The following is a 19,215-nucleotide window of genomic DNA, read 5'->3' on the forward strand; positions in this document are numbered from 1 at the left end:
GTTAGTCCCTTCCACAATGAAGAGACGACTTTTAGGAAAGAAAAGGAGAAGGAAAAAAAAAAAAAAAAAAGGCGGGGGGACCCCAATGTCACCTCCTCCTCAGTCTTTCTGCGTTCAGTGTCATGGTAATGACTTATCCATTATAGCTGAACTTGGGCCATGGAGGGAAAAAAAAAAAAAAAAAAAAGGACGAGGCTCGTACTTCTAAAAGCACCGAGCAATTATTGACAGCACAACCCGAGGTTCTGCACAAGCCGCCCCCTTTTCAAGGCTGCTCTCCAGCAGCCCCATTCAGAGGGGAGGTGTGATTGTGGCAGCGGGACCGGGCCGTACCCGACGATCGCGCCCGGGGATCTCGCTGCCACCACTCTGTCCTCCCCCGTCTCTCCTGGAGCACGATGCCAATACTCCTGCAGAGATCTGCCCTACTACTGGGCCCTAACCTTGGCTACCTCAGCCTAATGGCTCCTGCCCAAACTCTGAGAGCAAGTTGGACTACTTGCCATATTTTATGTGGAAAATGGGCACAGATTCTTGGAGAAAGAAAATAACTCTACAAAACACATTACAAATCCTAAATGCTTTCTTTTTTGATGCTAATGGGAAGTGCCCGGTCCTGCCTGAGAAACCCACTACCGCACAGGAGCTCCTCACGAGTGTGTTGTCACCTCGCATCTCATTTTGCCATACCCTATCACAGAAGATTCTGCAGCATATTGTGCATTACAAACGGGATCTGTAGGACTTGCTGGGATGTGATAATTAATTCAGTGAGGATGATGCTTAATATGGACTGGCCTGAAAGAAAAAAGGTCTAAAAGGAATATGTGTGTGAAGGGGAGGGGAAGGGAGAAGGGGGAGATGTTTAAAGTGGTTGAACGATAAGGCAAATGTTCAAAAGCTACATTACATTTGCTTCCCGACTTCAAGAGCAGCTTGAAGCTTGGCATATGCTGCAGTTCCTTACTCATCACCGAATATAACTGGTAAAGCTCATTCTGACTTACTAAAGGAAAAGGCTCTGCTCTGCACCACTAGTTTGTCCACTGCATCCGAGGACTTGACCTTGGCAAAACTCTTTCTCCAGCCGGTATCGCAGCAGACTCTGGCACTGCTCCAGTAAGGCTTAGGCTCCAGCCTCCCAGGGAGTGACCCCCACCTGCGTCCTCCCCCACCCCAGTCCCCACAAAGGTATCCACCGTGCCCTCTCTTTAGCTGAACCCTCGCGTCTGTGGACTACTTGGTGTTCTGCAAACTGGAGAGCGACAGCCCACAGCACTTATCCACACAGAGCTATAGAGCTGGCACGGGTCCAGCCTTTCCCGGTGTGCCATCCCCACACAGCACTGCAGCTTTGGTCATATGAGCAGAAATGATGAGAAAAGCACTTTTTAATCTTTTCGCACTTGCTTCCCTGTTCAAACAGTTGCAGGATGGCTATGACTGACTTGCTCAGCGCTGAGGATATCAAGAAGGCTGTGGGAGCCTTTTCAGGTGAGTGCTTTTTTCCTATTTTTTTCCTTCTCTCTTTTCCTCCAGTCATCCCTTCAGGTTAGGATAGCTGTGCATTTATTTCAGCTATAGGAAGATTAGAGGAACTAGCTAGACAAAATTTCAAATGAGGATGTGTTTTCAGATGTTCAATGAATGCCTCTGACAGGTTTATGAAGTACAAGGCTGCATCCTCAGCAAAGTTGTCCTGCACATTACAGAGGTGAAATATTTATTTTTAAGGAAAGTAAGCAGTAACTGTGGAGAGACTTTGCTTCTACCGAGAGGATACTTTCAAAGGGAACAAACCCCTCGGCGAACCAAGCTGCATTATATCTTGGTGTGGGATAGAGAAGTCAGCAGTGGATGTCAGCAGCTTCCCACTCATTCCTGAAATTTAGTTTCAGATGTTACAGAACTGCTGTTTCCCGTTTCAAGGATATAAGAAGCGACTCTGTACTTCCTATGCAGAATCCGCGGGTGGGCTTTGCTTTTCGGGATGGACAGAAGGTAACAGTAGGGCACGGGTGCGGGTGCACTGCTCGACTGCAGGGGCTCCCTGCAGGTCGAATGGCTGCAGTGGTCCACACTTCCCTCTTACACTCCTCCGGGTATCAGATGTTCCCTACCCCTCTCATTTATCGCGACCCCCAAAACTGACAGCAAACCCTCTTCGTGTTTACAGAGATTCAGGTAGTTAAGGTTGCTTTCAAAGAAAGCCAGAAATCGTGCCCCGGGATGCACGTTATTCCTCCCCACCTCCCCCGAACTACCTGGCTGACCGCACCATCCCGGGGAGCCGCCTCTGTCTGTCCTGCTCTGTGCGATGACCTTCCCGAACAGACAGAAGCGCAAGACCCGCTGAGCCCGGCTCAGCTCAGAAGCCGGAGAGTCAGACGGAGCGACAAATTGCTTTGCTGGATCCAGCAGCTGTTTTACTCATTAGCTTCCATTGTTCTGTGACTATCCCCAAGTCCCGGAGCAGATGCAATTAGCAGCAACTAATGACAGATCTCAGGCAGATCACGGAAGACTGAGCCTCCTTAGTTTTATGTAATGGGAAAATTTAACGCGGCGGCAATAAGAATGCATGAGGAAGGAAAAAAAAAAAAAAAAAAAAAGTCCGCCGCACGTTTTGGAGGTCACTGTATGGTATTTCCAATCCACATCTCAGTTGTTAGGCTACCTGGGTGGGACAAAAGCGGGTGCGGTTAAATGACAAGGGAGGTGGAGCAGGTAAACTAGGCTCCGATTTCAAGGGCTCTGGGTTGTTTGTTTTTTTCCTCCCCGGAGACAGCTCCTCACAAGGTCTTACAGGCAGCGCGCCGTGCAGCACTCCCTTGCAGTGTCTGAGCTCACACACTACGATTGCACATTCCTTTAGCGGTTGAAATGGAACACTGATTTCTAGTAAGTCTCCAGGAAAAAAAAAAAAAAAAAAACAAAAAAAAAAAACAAACAAACAGTGCTCTGAAACACTTCTCGCCAGTGCTTGAGCAAGAGCATTTTTGGTTTTTTTTTTCCAGGGGTGGAAATGTCAAAAAGTGACAGTTATCTAATAGTCAGAGTCTGCTCTCATATGACTGTTCTAGTGTAAAACTTGGAGAGAAAGAAAAAAAAAAAAAAAAAAAGGTTTAAGGCACTAAAATGAGACCGAGCACATTAGACTTCAGCTCCCAAAGCTCCCAAGTCTGTCACAGACTTCTTGTGTGACCTTGGGCAAGTCTCATCCTTCTGTAGCTCAGCTCTTCATCTGCAAAATGGAGACATTGCCCCTCTGCTCCTTTGTTTATTTGTATTAGCACCTGTGAAGCACGGATGATTACACTGAGTACACCCAGCTCCTACCACAGCTGGGCTCCACTGTTCCTCCCAGGGCAGGAAAAACAGCAGCATGGAAGAAAACCGCGGGTATGTGTTGGTGTGTGTGTTTCAATGACTTTTCTAAGCAGTTCTTTGGTTTTTCATCTCTTATAGCGGCTGAATCTTTTAACTACAAAAAGTTTTTCGAGATGGTAGGATTGAAAAAGAAGAGCCCAGAAGATGTGAAGAAGGTTTTCCATATTCTTGATAAAGATCAGAGCGGCTTCATTGAAGAGGAAGAATTGAAGTAAGTAAAGTTACATCCTTTCTCAAATATCCCTGCCTTAAGAGTCTGATTTCCTGTGGGTTATTTTTACAAGACTTTAGGCAGTAACATACAGCTGAAACTCTTGACTAGTATTTGTGTGCTATGCCAGTTGTTTGCCGAGCACGTGATCTAAAGAGTCTTGCAGATAGCTAGTTGCCACCTGAATTGCAGGATCCCTGAAACACATGAATGGTCAATACCTTACAGGTAGTTCTTCAAACGCAGTTTCAGAGTACGGCGCTTCTGAATGTTAAAGAAGGTCAAAAGTAGAAGACACAACGCTGGATTCCAAGTTGTGTCTCAAATCAGTGGTACAAATAGATACGAAGTGTAATTGTTCTGTGGGAAAAAAACAAACCCAAACCAAAACCAAACAAACAAATAAAAACTCCAAACAAACCTTCCTTTATTTTCTATGCTTCCTCCTTAGGTTTGTCCTGAAGGGCTTTACCCCAGAAGGAAGAGACCTATCAGACAAAGAAACGAAGGCTCTTCTTGCTGCTGGAGATAAGGATGGTGATGGTAAAATTGGCGCTGATGGTACGTAATTAGAGGAGTAAACTTTGACAATAACAACCGAATATTACCCTTACACACAAGAACCGAGGAAACCTAGGAATCACTGGGGGTTGTGACCTTCTGAAGGGCATAATATGGGTTTAATGAATTGGCAAGTCCTGCTCCATTTGCTGGACCTTGCTCAGAAGCGTTAGAGGAAGAGGAGCCGAGTTGTGACACTAGAGGGGGCAGGAGCTCACAGAACCCGGCAGTGGGTCGGGCACTCCGCAGCGCAGGACTCAGTACCCAGCCAAACTCTATTTCAAGTGCTGTAATTTGTCTGTTGATATCAGTGGAGTGAGGATCAGGACACTGCGAGTTCAGAGGCTGAAGTTTGACTATAAAGCTTGGAAAGAATAAAAGCTGAGCATCAGCATTTGTGCTTGATGTTTAGTTAGCGGGAAAGTAGTGCATGACTTAGCAAAGCAATGCTATTAAAATTCAAAGTACACCCATTTTGCTACAGAATTTCTATACAGTAACAGTCTATCCAGCTTATGCTAGTATTTACGTGGGTCTTCACACCTAAGAAAGCTTGTCAGTCCCTTTTACTGAATATGAGAAATACAAGAAAAGAACAACTTTTCCTCTCACAGCATTGCTTAAAAAGCTAGTGCCGTTTGCTATTCCCCCTTGGGATGAATCAGCTTAGCCCACACATAAATTTTCTCCTTTTTCCTCTTGTTTTGGAGGTGAGAGTGAATGAAACACACTGAAGGAGACAAGAAGAGATGCAATTCTAAACTAAAGCTTTCCTCATTGAAGGAGATAGAAGTTTGGGGCCAGAGTACTAAACCACCTAGAGAGCAGGCACTTGCTAGGGTTTTGACATATCAATAAGCCATAACATAAGTTCAAATCTAAAAAATACCTAAACCCATTAATTTCTCTCTGTGTTACCTAATCTCTGCAATTTTTACAAAAAGTTCCCTCAAAAGAAAAAAAAGTAAATTAAAATAGATATAAAAAGCAAAGTTAACTAACACAGTCTCCCAACTTAGAAGATGACACACAAAAACAGCCACAGACATATCAGTCAGGAAATGCACACTGGCACATCAGTGACTATGGCCGTGTTCCTAGACCAAAGCCTCTTAATTTCTCTAATCATGACTATATTATGGTTTAGGCAAAGCTCCTGCTAAACTTCAGCAGTACTGCTGAATCCAGTGTGGGTGTCATTTCTTGAAACTTCATATTCTTTGTTATACAGGTCTTCTTTATACACACTAAAATTAGTGGTAGTAGTACTAAAATCACTGGGCAAGTTTTTCAAAAGAAAATTCAATTCAGGTAAGTAAGCTTCCAGCTGATCCAGCCTCATATCAGATAAATTTTCAGCTATTCCAGAAGGCTGCAAATCAAAACTAGTGTTAATTGGAATAAAGGAACAATATTGCATAATGATTTTGGCTTGTACAAAAAAATACAGCATTAACCTTCATATTTAAGACTACCATAACTTCTTCTTTGAAACAGTGCATGAAACCCAGTACATTGCAATAAAGCAATATGAAATGCCTCTTCTCCTTATCTCTTTCTTCTGCAGCTTTTACTGTTCCCTAACTTTGAAATGGAAATACTGTGTTTACACTTGATAATGAGAAGAGAATGATGTGGTTTTTTCTTTTGATTCTTCTGACCATATCCCTACCATACAACACTATCAGTTTCTTTTCTATTTCTTAAATTTTACTTTAACAGCCAATTTTTACACCAGAAAGGCTTGAAATACATACAAAAGTTAACAGCTGAGACTGTGACCAAAGGACAAGGAGGACAGATACTTCCCAGCTTTTCCTTTGGCCTATAAATCCAATTCAAGAATATAACTGCATATGTAAATAAAATGTAAAGTCACAAATGTACATTCCATTCATATGCAGTATTGCAATGCTGTATTTCTGTTGCAAACCAATTTTGTTTCCCTGCAGCTGAATTGTCAGACATCACTTCTACCCCTTGTTTCAAACATCAGCTTCCTAAATCACTACACGATTGCAAACAGGCAGCCTTTCATAGGGGTTAATGTTAATTCTCCTGATGGCCCTTCCTGAGGGAATGCTGCCCCTCAGGAGTCCACAGCCATTGCAAGAACTGATCTTTAGGAATTTTTAAAACCACAGAGACAACTAGCTCAGATGTATCATCACAAACATTAATCCCAACCTAATCAGCCTTCTTCTAGCTGGGGTCTCACATTACAAATTTTCTCTTTTTCCTGTTGATTCTTCTTTAAACCTTTTCTCATTTCTGCAAGACCATTCAGCTCTGAAATAGTTTCAGCAGTTTACCTCTTGTCCGATCATGGTTTGAGCTTGTGGCTGATGAAGCAGTTTCAAAGAGCTGAAAACTTGCAGCCAGTTCCTGTAAGACATGATCATCTTCTGTGCAGTGTCAAACCCCCTCCACATTCCACCAATGTGGTCAGAAGATGATGAATCTGAAAAAAATTGCAGGTCAAGACCAGGTTACCTCCTAACACAAGCAACCTTAGCTTCTAGTTTGGGCTGAAAAATGATGCTGAAGCAGCTCTATTAATTTCAGGAAAATATTTATAAGAAAGATGAGAAAAAAAAATTTCTAGTCATAATATTGTTTTAAATCTATTTTGTGTATTGGCATTGGACATGAACATCATGCCTTTTAGTTTCTTGATATAAATAGACTTGAGAAAGTACATAGAGAACTTTCAAAGATCATGTACTGTGGGCAGCACAAATGCAAATTTTTATCCCTGAAAATCAGAATGCTGTAAAAATGTGATATTAAACATGCAAAATTACAACTATTAAATCATGATGTTGCAGCATAAGTCATTACTTATAAAGTTTCCTAAACAGATTTACTGTTGTAAAGAAAATGTAAAAAACACAATCTGATGAGAGAAATCACAAGCCTACAACATGTCCTCTGTAATCATGTCTGTGATTTCGGTAAAATACTAGAGGGCATGCATTAGGCTGGTATATAGTACTAAACTGTACTGAACACAGTGTCCTCTCCTTTTAAGTCAGAGCTTTGACATAAAACAACTACCAAATTATTTTACATTACAAAATGGTCTAAATCCTTGCAATTTAAAGCCACTATTTGTGCAAAGAAAGACATAACTTAATTTTGTATGGAAGGGTAACTACAACTGGAAACAAGGATGTAGTAAATCACAAGGATTTCCTCACTAACAGGCCAGAGGCAATAACCATTTACAAGGGACTGATATACCCTGCCTTATCTCAGAAGTTTTGCATATATGAGTACACTTTGTAACAATGCTTCTACAAGCCACCTGTGGTTGGACTAACCTTCATACAAAAATGAGTAGTGAACTAATTTAGAAGATTATTCAACTGGAACATCTTTGAAATATTTAAAATACATTGAAAATCCTGGGAAGAGTGAAATTGTTGCAATTATTCAAGAAGGAGTATTTTATGGTTTGTTGGCTATCAGAAAGTACCTGTGAAATATATTGCTATTAAGCAATAATAGCACTATCAAAATGTATTATAGAAAGTATTTGGCTGCAAGTCTGAATAACCTTTTCCAAATATATTCTGTAGATACAAATTATTATAAAAGGTATTTAATTTAGCTGTAATAAGTATGACAACCTGTTTTAACAGTATATATAGTTAGTTTTCCCTTTTGGAAAGGTTTGATCCATTGCAATTCATGTTTCTCTCTGTAGGACTTATTCACACAAAGATTTATTAATCATGGCCTTTCTCCTTTTTTGCCCAGAATAGTTGGGGTTTTTATCACAAGCACTTTATGTTATCTCTTAAATTCAGTTTGCAACACTTTCAATCTATGTACCCACCATGTACAGGATTTATACATGTTTTGTGTTAAGTAATCTGCATCACTAATCCTAATTTGGATTTACATCTTTCAAAACGATGGATAAATTTGGAATTAATTTAAACCCTCTGACATTTTTTATTTCTCAGTCTGGTTTGTATGCATTTGGCAACATAGTTTTTGGACATGCCATTAAAAGTGATGTTTGCACACAACAGTCAATTAAGATCTCACTTGTTTAGAGTTCAGCATTTTTTAACTGAACACCAGAATATTCTTTAAAATGCCTAATTTTAATCTTTTATCTTTTTCAGTTGCCAGACTTTATTCTTCATTATGTCAAGCTTCAGTAATTTTTTTGAGCCTTTACAGATGACTCCCTCCCCTGTTTGTCATTTTCCTCTCAGCTGATTATGTTAAACCCATAAAGCACTCTCTCTGCATACCCTCTAATCCCTTTAGCATCTTTGTTGCTCTTCTTGGGATTCCCTCCAGTCTGTCATTTTCAGTGCTCTGAGGCACATACAACTATGCAAGGTATTCTCATGTGTAACTCTTCCAAGGTTAGATGGAGTTAGGAATTATAACCAGTCAGCCATTCACCAGGATACAAATGTGCCTTTTCCATGCTTTTATCTCCCTGCTGAAAGGCATTATATATACCAAAGCATAAAAGAACCCCAAACTGCAGATAGATACGTTTATGTAAATATTATGGATGTACCACTAATAAAAGCCACAGGGTAAAATCCTGGCTCTCTGACACCACAGGAATTTTTCCCATTCTTACAACATGGTCAAAATTGCTACATAGGTTAGTATCAGCCTTCTGTTTCTGTAATCTGTCACTTTCACTCAATTTACAATTAGAAAATTGAGTTTAAATGCAATATAATTATAATATGGGACACAAATACTTTGAAAGACTCATTAATGATTCTCTTTGCCAAACTCTGATATAAAATAAATTTATCTCACTGCAAGACTAAATTTCTATTTCTTGCCTTCATCCCATTGAGATTTACAAAGAAATAACCAAGAACTTATCAAGTTCTTCAGATGAACAGTGGTGGAAGTCTTACAATCTGGCATGTATAGCATTTCTCCCTTACTCTCAAAAAATCCTTTCATTTCACTGTAAGATTTCCCAAATCATACTTTCCCTTTAATTAACTTGGATTTCTTTGCTCTTCTGTTATTGTGATGTTTCTGCTACACGAGTGACTCTGTATTCATTGTAATATGCTTCCTCCTTCTTTAAATTTTGGTTTTTAAGATATTTTTTTTTAATTCTTTCCTTTCTCCAGAATTTGCAACTATGGTGGCTGAATCATAAAGGCTTTGACCAATGCAAACCCTTCACCCATCCTTCACTGCCCAATTCCAACCACCTCCTGCTGACTGCTTTGGCTCCTGTTCTATTTATTTATGTTATTTTATACTCCAGCTCTGTTCTCTGCAATCCTGCAACTCTGTAATTGTGCTGAAAGACACTGTTAAAATAATAAAGGTCACATCAATCTGGGCTTTCTTCTCTCTCACTACAACTTGTTTCTTATTTCATGTAGGCTTGGCACATGCTGAGAGAAAATGTTACTTGTTTTTTTGCTGACATCCCTGCTGCTTTATCCCTAGCCAGGGTAAAGTAGGAAGAAATTTAAAAAATTATTTCGGATAAAACATGCATATAGTGAGTCATTCAGTCCAAGTCCTGAACAGTGGCAAAACTGACTGCATTATTTTTAAGCCATCCCTGCTAAATGGATGCATACTCATAGCATGGAAAATCTCTAGTGATGGAAAATCTCTAGTGATGGCAATTACCCAACTTCATTTGGCAGTTCATTCTTTCAACTTAATCAGTGTTATAGCTAAAAAGTATTTCCTAATATTTAAACTACATCTCCCCTGCTGCATTTTGGTGATCAGTAAGTTGATCATCGTCTGTATAATTTGTTCAATTTGCCCAGTGCAGCGGGATTTTTGGATAAAAGGTTTGACAGAAATATCAGTTGGTGCCAATCATACATGAAGATAACTTCGTAAACTATTAAAAAGCAGTCACTTCGGAAACACAGGGTATGTTTGCTAGCAATGTTACACAACTATCTAAGACAGGAAGAATGGCATACTCACAAGAAATAACAATATGAATTTCAGGAAAAAGAACACCAAGATTCAGGTGTGATGCTGCAGTTGATAATCCCATTGTAAAAACAGTAAATCAGAAAATCCCATAAAAAAAATTTATTCTAAAACTTTACCAGATAAGCGAATATCTTCTTTGGAGTTATATATAGGAAACCGAGACTTATGCTAAGGAAATGATTAGCCAATAGTAAGCCTATGACAGAGCTCAATATTTATTTCCCAAATCCTGTTCAGTAACTTTGGCACCAAGCTTACACTTTTTACCTGTGTTGTTGGGGGGTGTTTTGCTTTTAAAGCAAAGACTAAAGCAGGGGAAAAATTCTTCCAGGCAACATCTCCCCCACATCTTGACAGAACATTGATTATTACTGCAGTAAAAAGGAAGACTATTTTCCATTTCTGTATTCCAAACTATTCCCTGCAACAATAATACCTTATTCAATTTAAATTTATTATCACCAATTTAGTGGAGACGACAAGATAAGGCTGAAACCCTGTCATCATCACACTGTACAGAATACCATCCTCTGCCACAGCAATTACCCAATGCTACTCGGGAAGCCAATAAATGTTCCTAAAGCCATTTTAGATCCCCACTCTGTAGTAACTCGCAAGAAAGACTTTTTGCTGAAGATGCTGTGCGTTCAAATGAAATCCTTTGGTTTTGCACACTGTATATACGGTTCTGAAGGATGTATTGATTTTTAAGTATTCTAAATAAAGCAAATGAAAACGGATTGCAGTGGAGTGAGTTTATTTCCTGCTTTTTCTCGGCAGCTGCTGACCTCGCGTGGCAATAAAGCCTCATTACAGGAGCACACAGAGCCACCAAAAAGGCATCCGGCTACTGCAGCAGCGAGAATGAAGGTCCAGGGAATACGAGCAGCGACATAAAGGTTGCTGTATAAACAAAGCCCTTTATAGTCCCTTTCTGTTCTCTGAAGCTGCAAGGATTTGTATTTTAATGCTTCGCTGGATGGCACGAAAGCTGAGATGTTATCCAGGGATTTAGCAAAACAAACAAACAAACAAACAAACAAACCCCCAAAATCAAAAACCAATAGAACAAACAGCAAATAAATAAAGCCACTAATGAGTCTAAAAAATAATTACAACAGATTTCGTGAAATAAATGAAGTTACAGCAACATCAATGGCGATATTTCACAAGCATAATAGTTGAATACCCCAATGATCCCTGCTTCAGTCTTTCTTCCTGTTGTTACCTCAATCACTCAGGGACAAGCAACACTGAGTGCCTAACTTGGCCTGAAAATTTTCAGTCCTATCGTAATGGAGAAGGTGAAAATAAATGTCCTTTATTTTCAAACTGAAAAAAATTACAATGGGTAGAGAGACCTCCAAAATACCACCTCTACTTTTCATGCTGACAATATAAGATATTCTAAACCTGCATTTGATTGGTTTATTCAAATATGCAACTGATATACTCAGATCCTGTATTCTGAGATCTTATACTCTGAATTCCCAAAAACTCTATTTAAACACACTTTTTTTCCCCCCAGCTGCATTTTAAATTAGAAGTTCAAATTTCAACATGCATCTATCGCCAAAGAAAAGAAAAATTCAAATACAAGGGTAATATAAGTAAATCTCTGCCCAGAGACAAACGACTGTTTTATCAATTGCCATCAAATTACTACTTTCCTTTCAATGCTGAATCTTCTTAGACTCTTATTTTCCCACACAAATTTCTTCCAGATCTTCTCCTAATCTTCAATTGTTTCATTTCAAATTTTTAAAAAAATCATCATTTTCCTTTTTGTTGGCTGTTATCTAAACATGGCTCAAAATACAGTAAATAAATGCAAAATTTGAAGTTACAATAAAATATAAAACAAAATATTTCATATACAAAATATTAAGTTATTCATTCTCATATTGCTCTTCCTATAATGTCTTTGAAACTGTCACAGAAACCACTGTAAAGCCTGAAGAAAGCAGAATTTGCTACAAAATTTAACCAGGCTTTCTGCACAGTGTGGATTACAATACGCTTGACAAATACAAAAACTCCACACTACCCTGCAATTTACTGTTTCACGAAGAAAGATGTTTTAATTTTCAGATGCATAAGCAAAGGAGCGAAATTACATTTCTCCAAGAAACATTTACCTTAAATTTCTTAATTGCTATCTTAAATCTTCTTTGCCCTGAACAGTAAGTGTTCCATAATTTTCTTCCCTGTTATAATACAGTAGAAGCTATGAAAGGAAAAAAAAATACTTCAGCCATCCTGTTGAAGACAAATTTTTAAATAATCAGTACGTATCCTTTACTTAGATTCATAGCCAATGGTTTGCAATGGGACAATTGAATGACAAATAAAAAAAATAGGCACTATTTGTGCCTTGTTCATACTGCTGTTCTGTATTGCTAGAGAATAAATTGTTTGCTCTGAGCTACAATTCAAGAGGAAGAAGAGCCAAATCCTCAAGTGGTAGCTGAACCATCACTTCCTGACAATTGGCATTAGCATTTAACAGAAAGAGTTTGCATTAGCAGACTGTCACTAACTCTTAATATTTCTCCAATCACCATTTACCATTACTAAATCCTTAACCAACAAATGCATAATTGTTTATGCTTTAAGGGTCCTGCCAAGCTCTTAATGGAGTTTCATGGATCAACAATTTTCCACATGTCTTATTTTGGGAATCAATGGACTGGAGGCCATAACACCTGTTCACCTTGCAGAAGCTGAGCTAGGATTTATATTTACACTCTATCCACCATCAACACTGCCGAATGCCCTGCAATTGCTCCCACACTTCCTTCATTTTATCAATGCAAAGGTTGTTTGTTTTCTTCTTTTGCCTTTTCTAACTAAACTAAATATTTTTGAAGACTGGTAATGCAGTTCATGTTTCCCTTTCCTGCAACACACACACAGTTTTAGCAGAGCCTCTGTGCTACAGTAGCTAAACATTAACAACATTCTGTTCAAAACAGAGTTAATACTGTTATGGAATTACAAACTGCAGCATTGCACAATATTTGCAGCAAGTCTTGCCTTAACAAAATAACATCAAAAATTGTGCCTAAAGGTTCACTGAAGTCACAAATTAGCCCACAAAATTTTCATTAATGAGCATAATGTACAAAATAACTTCATTTGAGTCTAAGATCCTAGATTGAGATTTAAATGGCTGGCTGATAGAGAACCCATTCTTTTATTTATAAAGTAACTTCAAATGAAAGAGAAATTATAAGGCATGCAATAGCACACCAAAATCCAGCTGTGGTTAAATTACATGCTGACATTCTTGTTCTAACCCCACTTAGGAGTCATGGCTAACACAGAGAGAAGGGCAGTGGCTTTAGTACAGACTGGTGATTAAATACCTCCTTTCAGTCCTGGACTCTCTCGTTGCTAACATGGGCTTGAACCTGAGCTCCTTCTTCTTCATTCTGAGCAAGCATTTTAGCTGATTCCCTTTCCCAAAGAAATCCCTTTAGAAATCCCAACACTCTCTGGGGCTCAGACATTTAAAATTACATTTCTCCTAAACACAGGAAAGTGAAGCCAAATGTGTCTAAACAAGGTTAGCTGTCTGCATAACAGATCAATCATGAAAACTTTTTGGACTGTAGGATCTCCTAATGTGGGATAATTACTTCAAAAGGGAGAACGTGCATTTCTGGTTAGTGCTCTTCTGGTCAATAAAGCAGCAAAGCTTAACAAAGGTTGATTCACCTTTAAAGACAGAAGTTAATATAAATACAAATACTAGAGTCCCTTCTCCAACCACCAGAAAAATAGAAGGAACTGCATGACCTACCACAGTAAATGGATCAGATGATCCAAATTTAAATACTGAAAGGCCTTTGGAACTAACAGGAAGACCTATGCAATTAAGCCTATGGAACATGCAGCTAGAAAAGATATTTCTTCCATAAATTCATTCAGTCTCCCGCCCAGAAAAATCTAAGTGAAGGGATCTTGTCAGTGCCTGAATCAGCTTGTTCAACTCCTATTGCCACAACAGTTTTTAACTCCAGGAGATGCTTTGTGAGGTTTATGTACAGAAATACAGTTGGTTTCACTGGTATGACAGTAGCATAACACTGGCATTAACTTAGGCCTTCAGGTGGTAAGAACGTGGTAATTCTCTATTAATGTGCATTTAGATCAGACATTAGGAAAAAATTCTTTACTGACACAGGTTGCCCAGAGAAGCCATGGACATTCCATTCCTGGAAGTGTTCAAGGCCAGGTTGGATGGGGCTTGGAGCAACCTGGTCTAGTGGCATTGGGGCTGGAATGGGATGATCTTTAAGGGCCTTCATTGCACAAACCATTCCATGACTCCAGATGGGTCATGAGAGGTGCAGGACCAGAGGTCAAAGCCTTAACCACTGATTACTGGAGGGAAGGTCCAAGGATTGCTGAAAACTCAAATGGTTCAGAAAAAATTTCAGGTTTTGGAAACATTGTCTGGTAGGATTTTTAAAATTATAATGTTTTAATTGTTAGCAAATTCTACTCCCTGTGTATTCACAATGCAATGCAGATTTAAAAATGTATCACTAGAAAGACACTAAAATACATAAGAAATAGCAAATTATCTCACAGTTATTACTGCTTTATAAGGGGAATAAAAATTATGAGGCTGTGCTAATTTTATGCTTCATTCTGCAGATGAATGAAGATTTTCTGTCTTAAAAACATTTGCATTCCTCTCCTTTAAAGCAATTTTCAATTTTGCTGGATACAGCACAATTGCATCTACTCTTTCAGCTGCAATGGGTTGTTGAAATTGAGCTATTGCCCAGCACCTGCTCTTAGTCAGACAGCTGAAATCAGAGGTTAGGGGAAAAAATAAGGTTTTTTTTGTCATTGTAATGCAAGTCTCCTTTTAGCTTTGCTGCAGTCAGTGTTCAATTATGTTCTGTAACAACCTCCATTACTAGAGCCAGTGTTTTTCTGTTCTCTCTGCATATATTAACTTCCTTGTTCACATGTGAGAGCCTTCTTAGCAAAGCAGAGTCTTAAGAGACATTTGCCCATAGACTTCATGAGTATATATCTTTTTTGGGCTGTTGAGAATCCTAGTGTTCAAATGCATCTTCATTTTGAATGCTTGAAAGGTAACTGATACAATAGAACTTAAATTATCTCCTAGTGAAGGTCTGATAGGTCAAAATTAACCTGAAATTCCATCTAGTCTGTTGAATACAAAGCATTGAACAAGTAACAATGAAAGGCTCCCACGTAATTTTTTATCTTATTTTTACAAGCTCTGAATCCTTCTCTCTCAGAATTTTTATCAGTTCACTGTGTAGCCCAGAAGTTTAAGGCTTCATCAGAAGCAGGAATCAAGACCCTACATCTGTAGGAAGAAAGCTTACAAAGATTTTGACCAGCAAGGCTCAGCCACAAATGGGAAAGAAGTAGCTGGTGTGAGCAGCTACTGGGAAGGCAGGAGCAGGAGCCTTGCTTCTGAAGCAGGAAGTACATGAACAGAGAGCTCTGAGACAGAGGTCAGAGGGTGAACAACATTGAAAATCAGGGTCTCAGGAAAAGGAAATCCAGAGCAAGAAGTACTGGCATGATTAGAATGAGGATTTGAAAAGCCTGGAGTGGAAGATATTTCATTATAATATAAATCCATTATAATAAATTGACCTTGAAAAGAAAGGACATCATTAAGGTGAAAAAGTCAGTGCCCAAAATTTTAGCCTGTTATAAAAGGGAAGAGAAAAGAAAACAGAGTGTTGTAAACGTTTGAAAATTTAATTAGGAGTCTCAAATATTTCTCTTCTCCTTCCTCCATTAAACCTCCAAGTCCTGGAGTGACATGGTTCAATCTTAGTTTTCAGCAATGGGAAAAAAATTCTAGCTGTCATGCTCTGCAGAGAAAACCTTAAACATTCAGAGCCTAAAAAACTAGGATATAAACCCAAACATTAACTTATATTTTTTAATTAATCTCATTAGTTGAATGTAATCTGTCTTGCAGTTTTTAACATAAGATATAGCATTAGTGAAAGCCTAGCATCTGCCTTCTAAGCAGACAGCAGCTAAAGATCCAAAAAAAGATCCCCAGCTGCTATCATAGTCATCATCAGCACATAATGACTGGCATGCTGGAATTGTGGGTAGCTCATTTAAAGCCGTCACATATTCATGTACTCTCTGTTTGACAGATTAACCCCTTCCCTGGGATGTAGGAGCGCACTCACTGCTCCCTCCCCAGCATCTGATCCCCCTGTGTGGGATTGCTCCAATAACAGCACTCACAGCTCGGGAGGCTCAGGTCACACCCAAGGCCACAGCAAGCCCTCAGTCTGTCACAGACAATGCTCCATGGAGACATCCAGACAACTTTCTGTGTGACGTTCTGGCTCCCTGATCAACAGCCCACTAGCTACTACTGGGTTGGAGGGTATCATTAAAAATTAAATAAAGATTTCAGGGTTTCTTCCCAGCACTTTTCCAAGCTTCCCTGTGCACGAACAAGAAAATAAAGATTCGAGCTGGAATTTTTCCAGACATATGCAGAATAATTACTCTCCAGAAATTCTCTTTATCTTCATCCTTGTGGATTTGAATGCATCCTTGAGAAATCTTTCCCTCCTTTCATATTCATCAGAAGAGAGGACATAACAGTTACAATTAGCATACTCAAACCAAGTTGTAGAGGTACCTACCCTACATTTAGTAATTTACCACTTTCCATTGATGCCACAACTGCCATCCATTTCTAACTTCCACTCTCCCAATGGAGTAGATCAGAAACAAATGGCAGATATGCCAGATCAGTCAGAAGGGCTGTTTTAACTGCCAACAAATCTTTTGGCTGATTCAACCATTTTGTAATCATCTTACATTTCAGTGCACTGACTCTCAGCCAAAAAGCCTTCAGATCTATGCCTCAGCCCCCACCACAAAAGAGCAAAATCTGAAGACCTGAACTATAATGGTGTTATCAACAGAGCTAGAGAAAGCATCCAAATTCTCACTTCTGTGCTAATAGCCCCACTCTGAAGAGAAATAAAAGCTGGTTTTGGGGGATGCCAAATGAAGTAGCCCTCAAAATAGATGGAGTATCTATTTATTCTGCCACTTGGGGGAAGTGTAAAGAATGGAAATCTACAATAAAATTTACACATCCTTTCTTGCAGTTTTCACAGCTCTCCAGACATACCAGTAAACATTCATAGTCAATCCTATAAGAATCTATGCGGATTTAAAAAGCTGCATGAACGCTGAATATTCATTCGCAAGATACTCCTGAAGCCATTTTGTCACACTGTTTTCTTTTAGTAACATAAGATTTTAAAAATAACTGAAGTACTTTGTATTTAAGAGATTTCTTACTGAAAGACCTACTATCCTCAACATTAATGCCCTCCTGAGAAGTACTGCTTACTCCAAAGAAAGCTACAGTTCTTCCTCAGTAGCTTTTATCAGGCAGCAGGTTCAAGTTACAGACTGTAACCTGCTCAGTTCTCAATGTTTGCATCGATGGATGAACAACTGTGAAAACAAGTCCTAGTAATATTAGTGAATTCTGCCTCAGAAAAAAAAAAAAAATCACTTTCTAACAGGTATGCTCTGTGAAGAAGATAATGAAGTGACCTATGCAGTGCCTGACAGAATCTGGAACATCGACCATACCTCAGTCTAAAAGACTACACGACCTCAGTTTAATCCCCATTGTAGAGCCTTACCTGGTGTCCGAAATTCCTTGCCACTCCTGCTGGAGATGCAGTTCCACCATCACTGCCTTCTGCAGCCGGATAAAACGCGAGCCACACACGACACACAGACGCACGTGCAGTTTAGTTTGACTGCTGGTTTGTGACCACTACCTAAGGGAATGTGACTGTAAATTTCAGGGTCTTGTGGCTGTCAGGGAAACTTTTCCTGCTCACATGAGAGAAGGGGCATATCCCATTCAAAATAATCTTGTTTCATTTGAGAGAAAAATTAAATGTGTGAATGAAAAGAGTGTTCTATTCCTCCTTAGCTGCTAAATACAGGATTTAACCTAATAAACACTTCTCTAGGGTAAGGGCATCACCCTCTGTTGTTGGGGTTTTTCTTTTGTTTAAATCCACAGGGTTCCTCTTCCCCTCTTTCTCACATATTCAAGATGAGAGCAGCTTCAGCGAGCACAGCTACCAGCATTCCAATTTATTCAGCAGCAACCCCTGTGGACTGCTAACAGCAGACTGCGATTCTGTTTGGATTACAAGGTGCAGATAAGTAATTCCATCCTTAATCTATCACTGTCAATGCTGGTAGGGGAACAACTTACACCTGTGAGAAGTCAGGCAGAGGAAAATATAGATTGGGCAAAAAAAAATAAATATTGTGGGGTAAAAGGACAGAAGAAATAGAGAGGATACAAATCCATTAAGAGTTCTGTGCACATATGCATGCAGAGGTAGGAAATGAGGAAATGGGATAAAGGAACAGGGTGCTAATATGAAAGCAGCAAGCAGGAAGGAGATATCCAGATTCCAAGCAAAAATTTTCAGTAGCAATGAAAATCTCACTTCCAACATAATCTATGCCTTCCATTGCAGTGATCCCAGTGTAAAATGCTGGGGATGTTTGTGACCTCAGTAAATGCTGATGGATATCACCACACTGCAGCCAAAAATCAAAAAACCTCAAGTACATCATAATGGAGCCTCAAAGCCTTTGCTTGGAGACCTGTCAGTAAACTGGGGCAATATTACAAATAGACAACAAAGGATAATGCAAAGATTGCAAAAATGGAACGACGCAGAGACAAGTGAATTTCTCAGAGGATGGAGGGGAAGGCAGAAAAGATGAAAGAGGAGGTAAGCTATTTAGACATAAGTGATGGAGAACATCAATAGCCCACATCTGTTTTATGTGATGGAAGATTTGGGGATGGAAAACAGGGAAAGTAATAATGAGACCTGGGACTGATTTTTCTTTTCCCTTTTAGAGAAACAGTAGTGACTCCATCGCTATATTTTACAACAAGTCATCATCTACAATTGAAGTCTGCCCACTCAGGCTAGTGAATTCCCCTTCATGTTTTTATCACATGGATAAAAATGTTCTACCCAATGTTA

General features: G+C 39.3%; 2 protein-coding genes across 4 annotated transcripts in view; one reads left to right on the plus strand and one right to left on the minus strand.

Moving 5' to 3' along the window:
- NCF4 (neutrophil cytosolic factor 4) overlaps window positions 1-18,060 on the minus strand; it is a 51,535-nt gene extending 33,475 nt beyond the window's left edge. The window contains exons 1-3 of one of the 2 annotated variants that reach the window (XM_053978450.1): window positions 17,833-18,060; window positions 12,271-12,359; window positions 6,475-6,623 (exon numbers count right to left, since the gene is read on the minus strand). Coding sequence is in view for 1 of the 2 variants with exons in the window: in XM_053978449.1 (XP_053834424.1) it covers window positions 2,265-2,281 (17 nt within the window). In the remaining variant the exon portion in view is untranslated. Of the gene's footprint in view, window positions 1-2,264; window positions 2,342-6,474; window positions 6,624-12,270; window positions 12,360-17,832 lie in introns of those variants that run through there. The other variant, XM_053978449.1, reaches the window with a different exon arrangement.
- On the plus strand, window positions 792-10,872 carry PVALB (parvalbumin). 2 transcript variants are annotated; one of them, XM_053978453.1, is made up of 5 exons: window positions 792-812; window positions 1,427-1,494; window positions 3,469-3,601; window positions 4,053-4,162; window positions 9,292-10,872. In XM_053978453.1, exons 2-5 carry the CDS (start codon window positions 1,434-1,436, stop codon window positions 9,318-9,320), a joined length of 333 nt encoding a protein of 110 aa, XP_053834428.1. In that variant the 5' UTR covers window positions 792-812; window positions 1,427-1,433; the 3' UTR covers window positions 9,321-10,872. The 2 variants fall into 2 exon arrangements, with proteins under 2 accessions (XP_053834428.1, XP_053834427.1); XM_053978452.1 differs by lacking the exon at window positions 792-812 and adding an exon at window positions 930-986.
- Window positions 18,061-19,215: the final 1,155 nt, after the last annotated feature.

This window comes from Vidua macroura, chromosome 5, assembly GCF_024509145.1.
Source record: "Vidua macroura isolate BioBank_ID:100142 chromosome 5, ASM2450914v1, whole genome shotgun sequence".
NCBI classification, from domain to species: domain Eukaryota; kingdom Metazoa; phylum Chordata; class Aves; order Passeriformes; family Viduidae; genus Vidua; species Vidua macroura.

What these genes read in the sequence shown, in the direction of transcription:
- PVALB (XM_053978453.1), top strand. Translation starts at nt 1,434, where the DNA reads ATGGCTATGACTGACTTGCTCAGCGCTGAGGATATCAAGAAGGCTGTG. An exon ending in GGCTGTGGGAGCCTTTTCAG is followed by an intron (nt 1,495 to 3,468) that starts GTGAGTGCTTTT and finishes CATCTCTTATAG; the next exon opens with CGGCTGAATCTTTTAACTAC. An exon ending in ATTGAAGAGGAAGAATTGAA is followed by an intron (nt 3,602 to 4,052) that starts GTAAGTAAAGTT and finishes CTTCCTCCTTAG; the next exon opens with GTTTGTCCTGAAGGGCTTTA.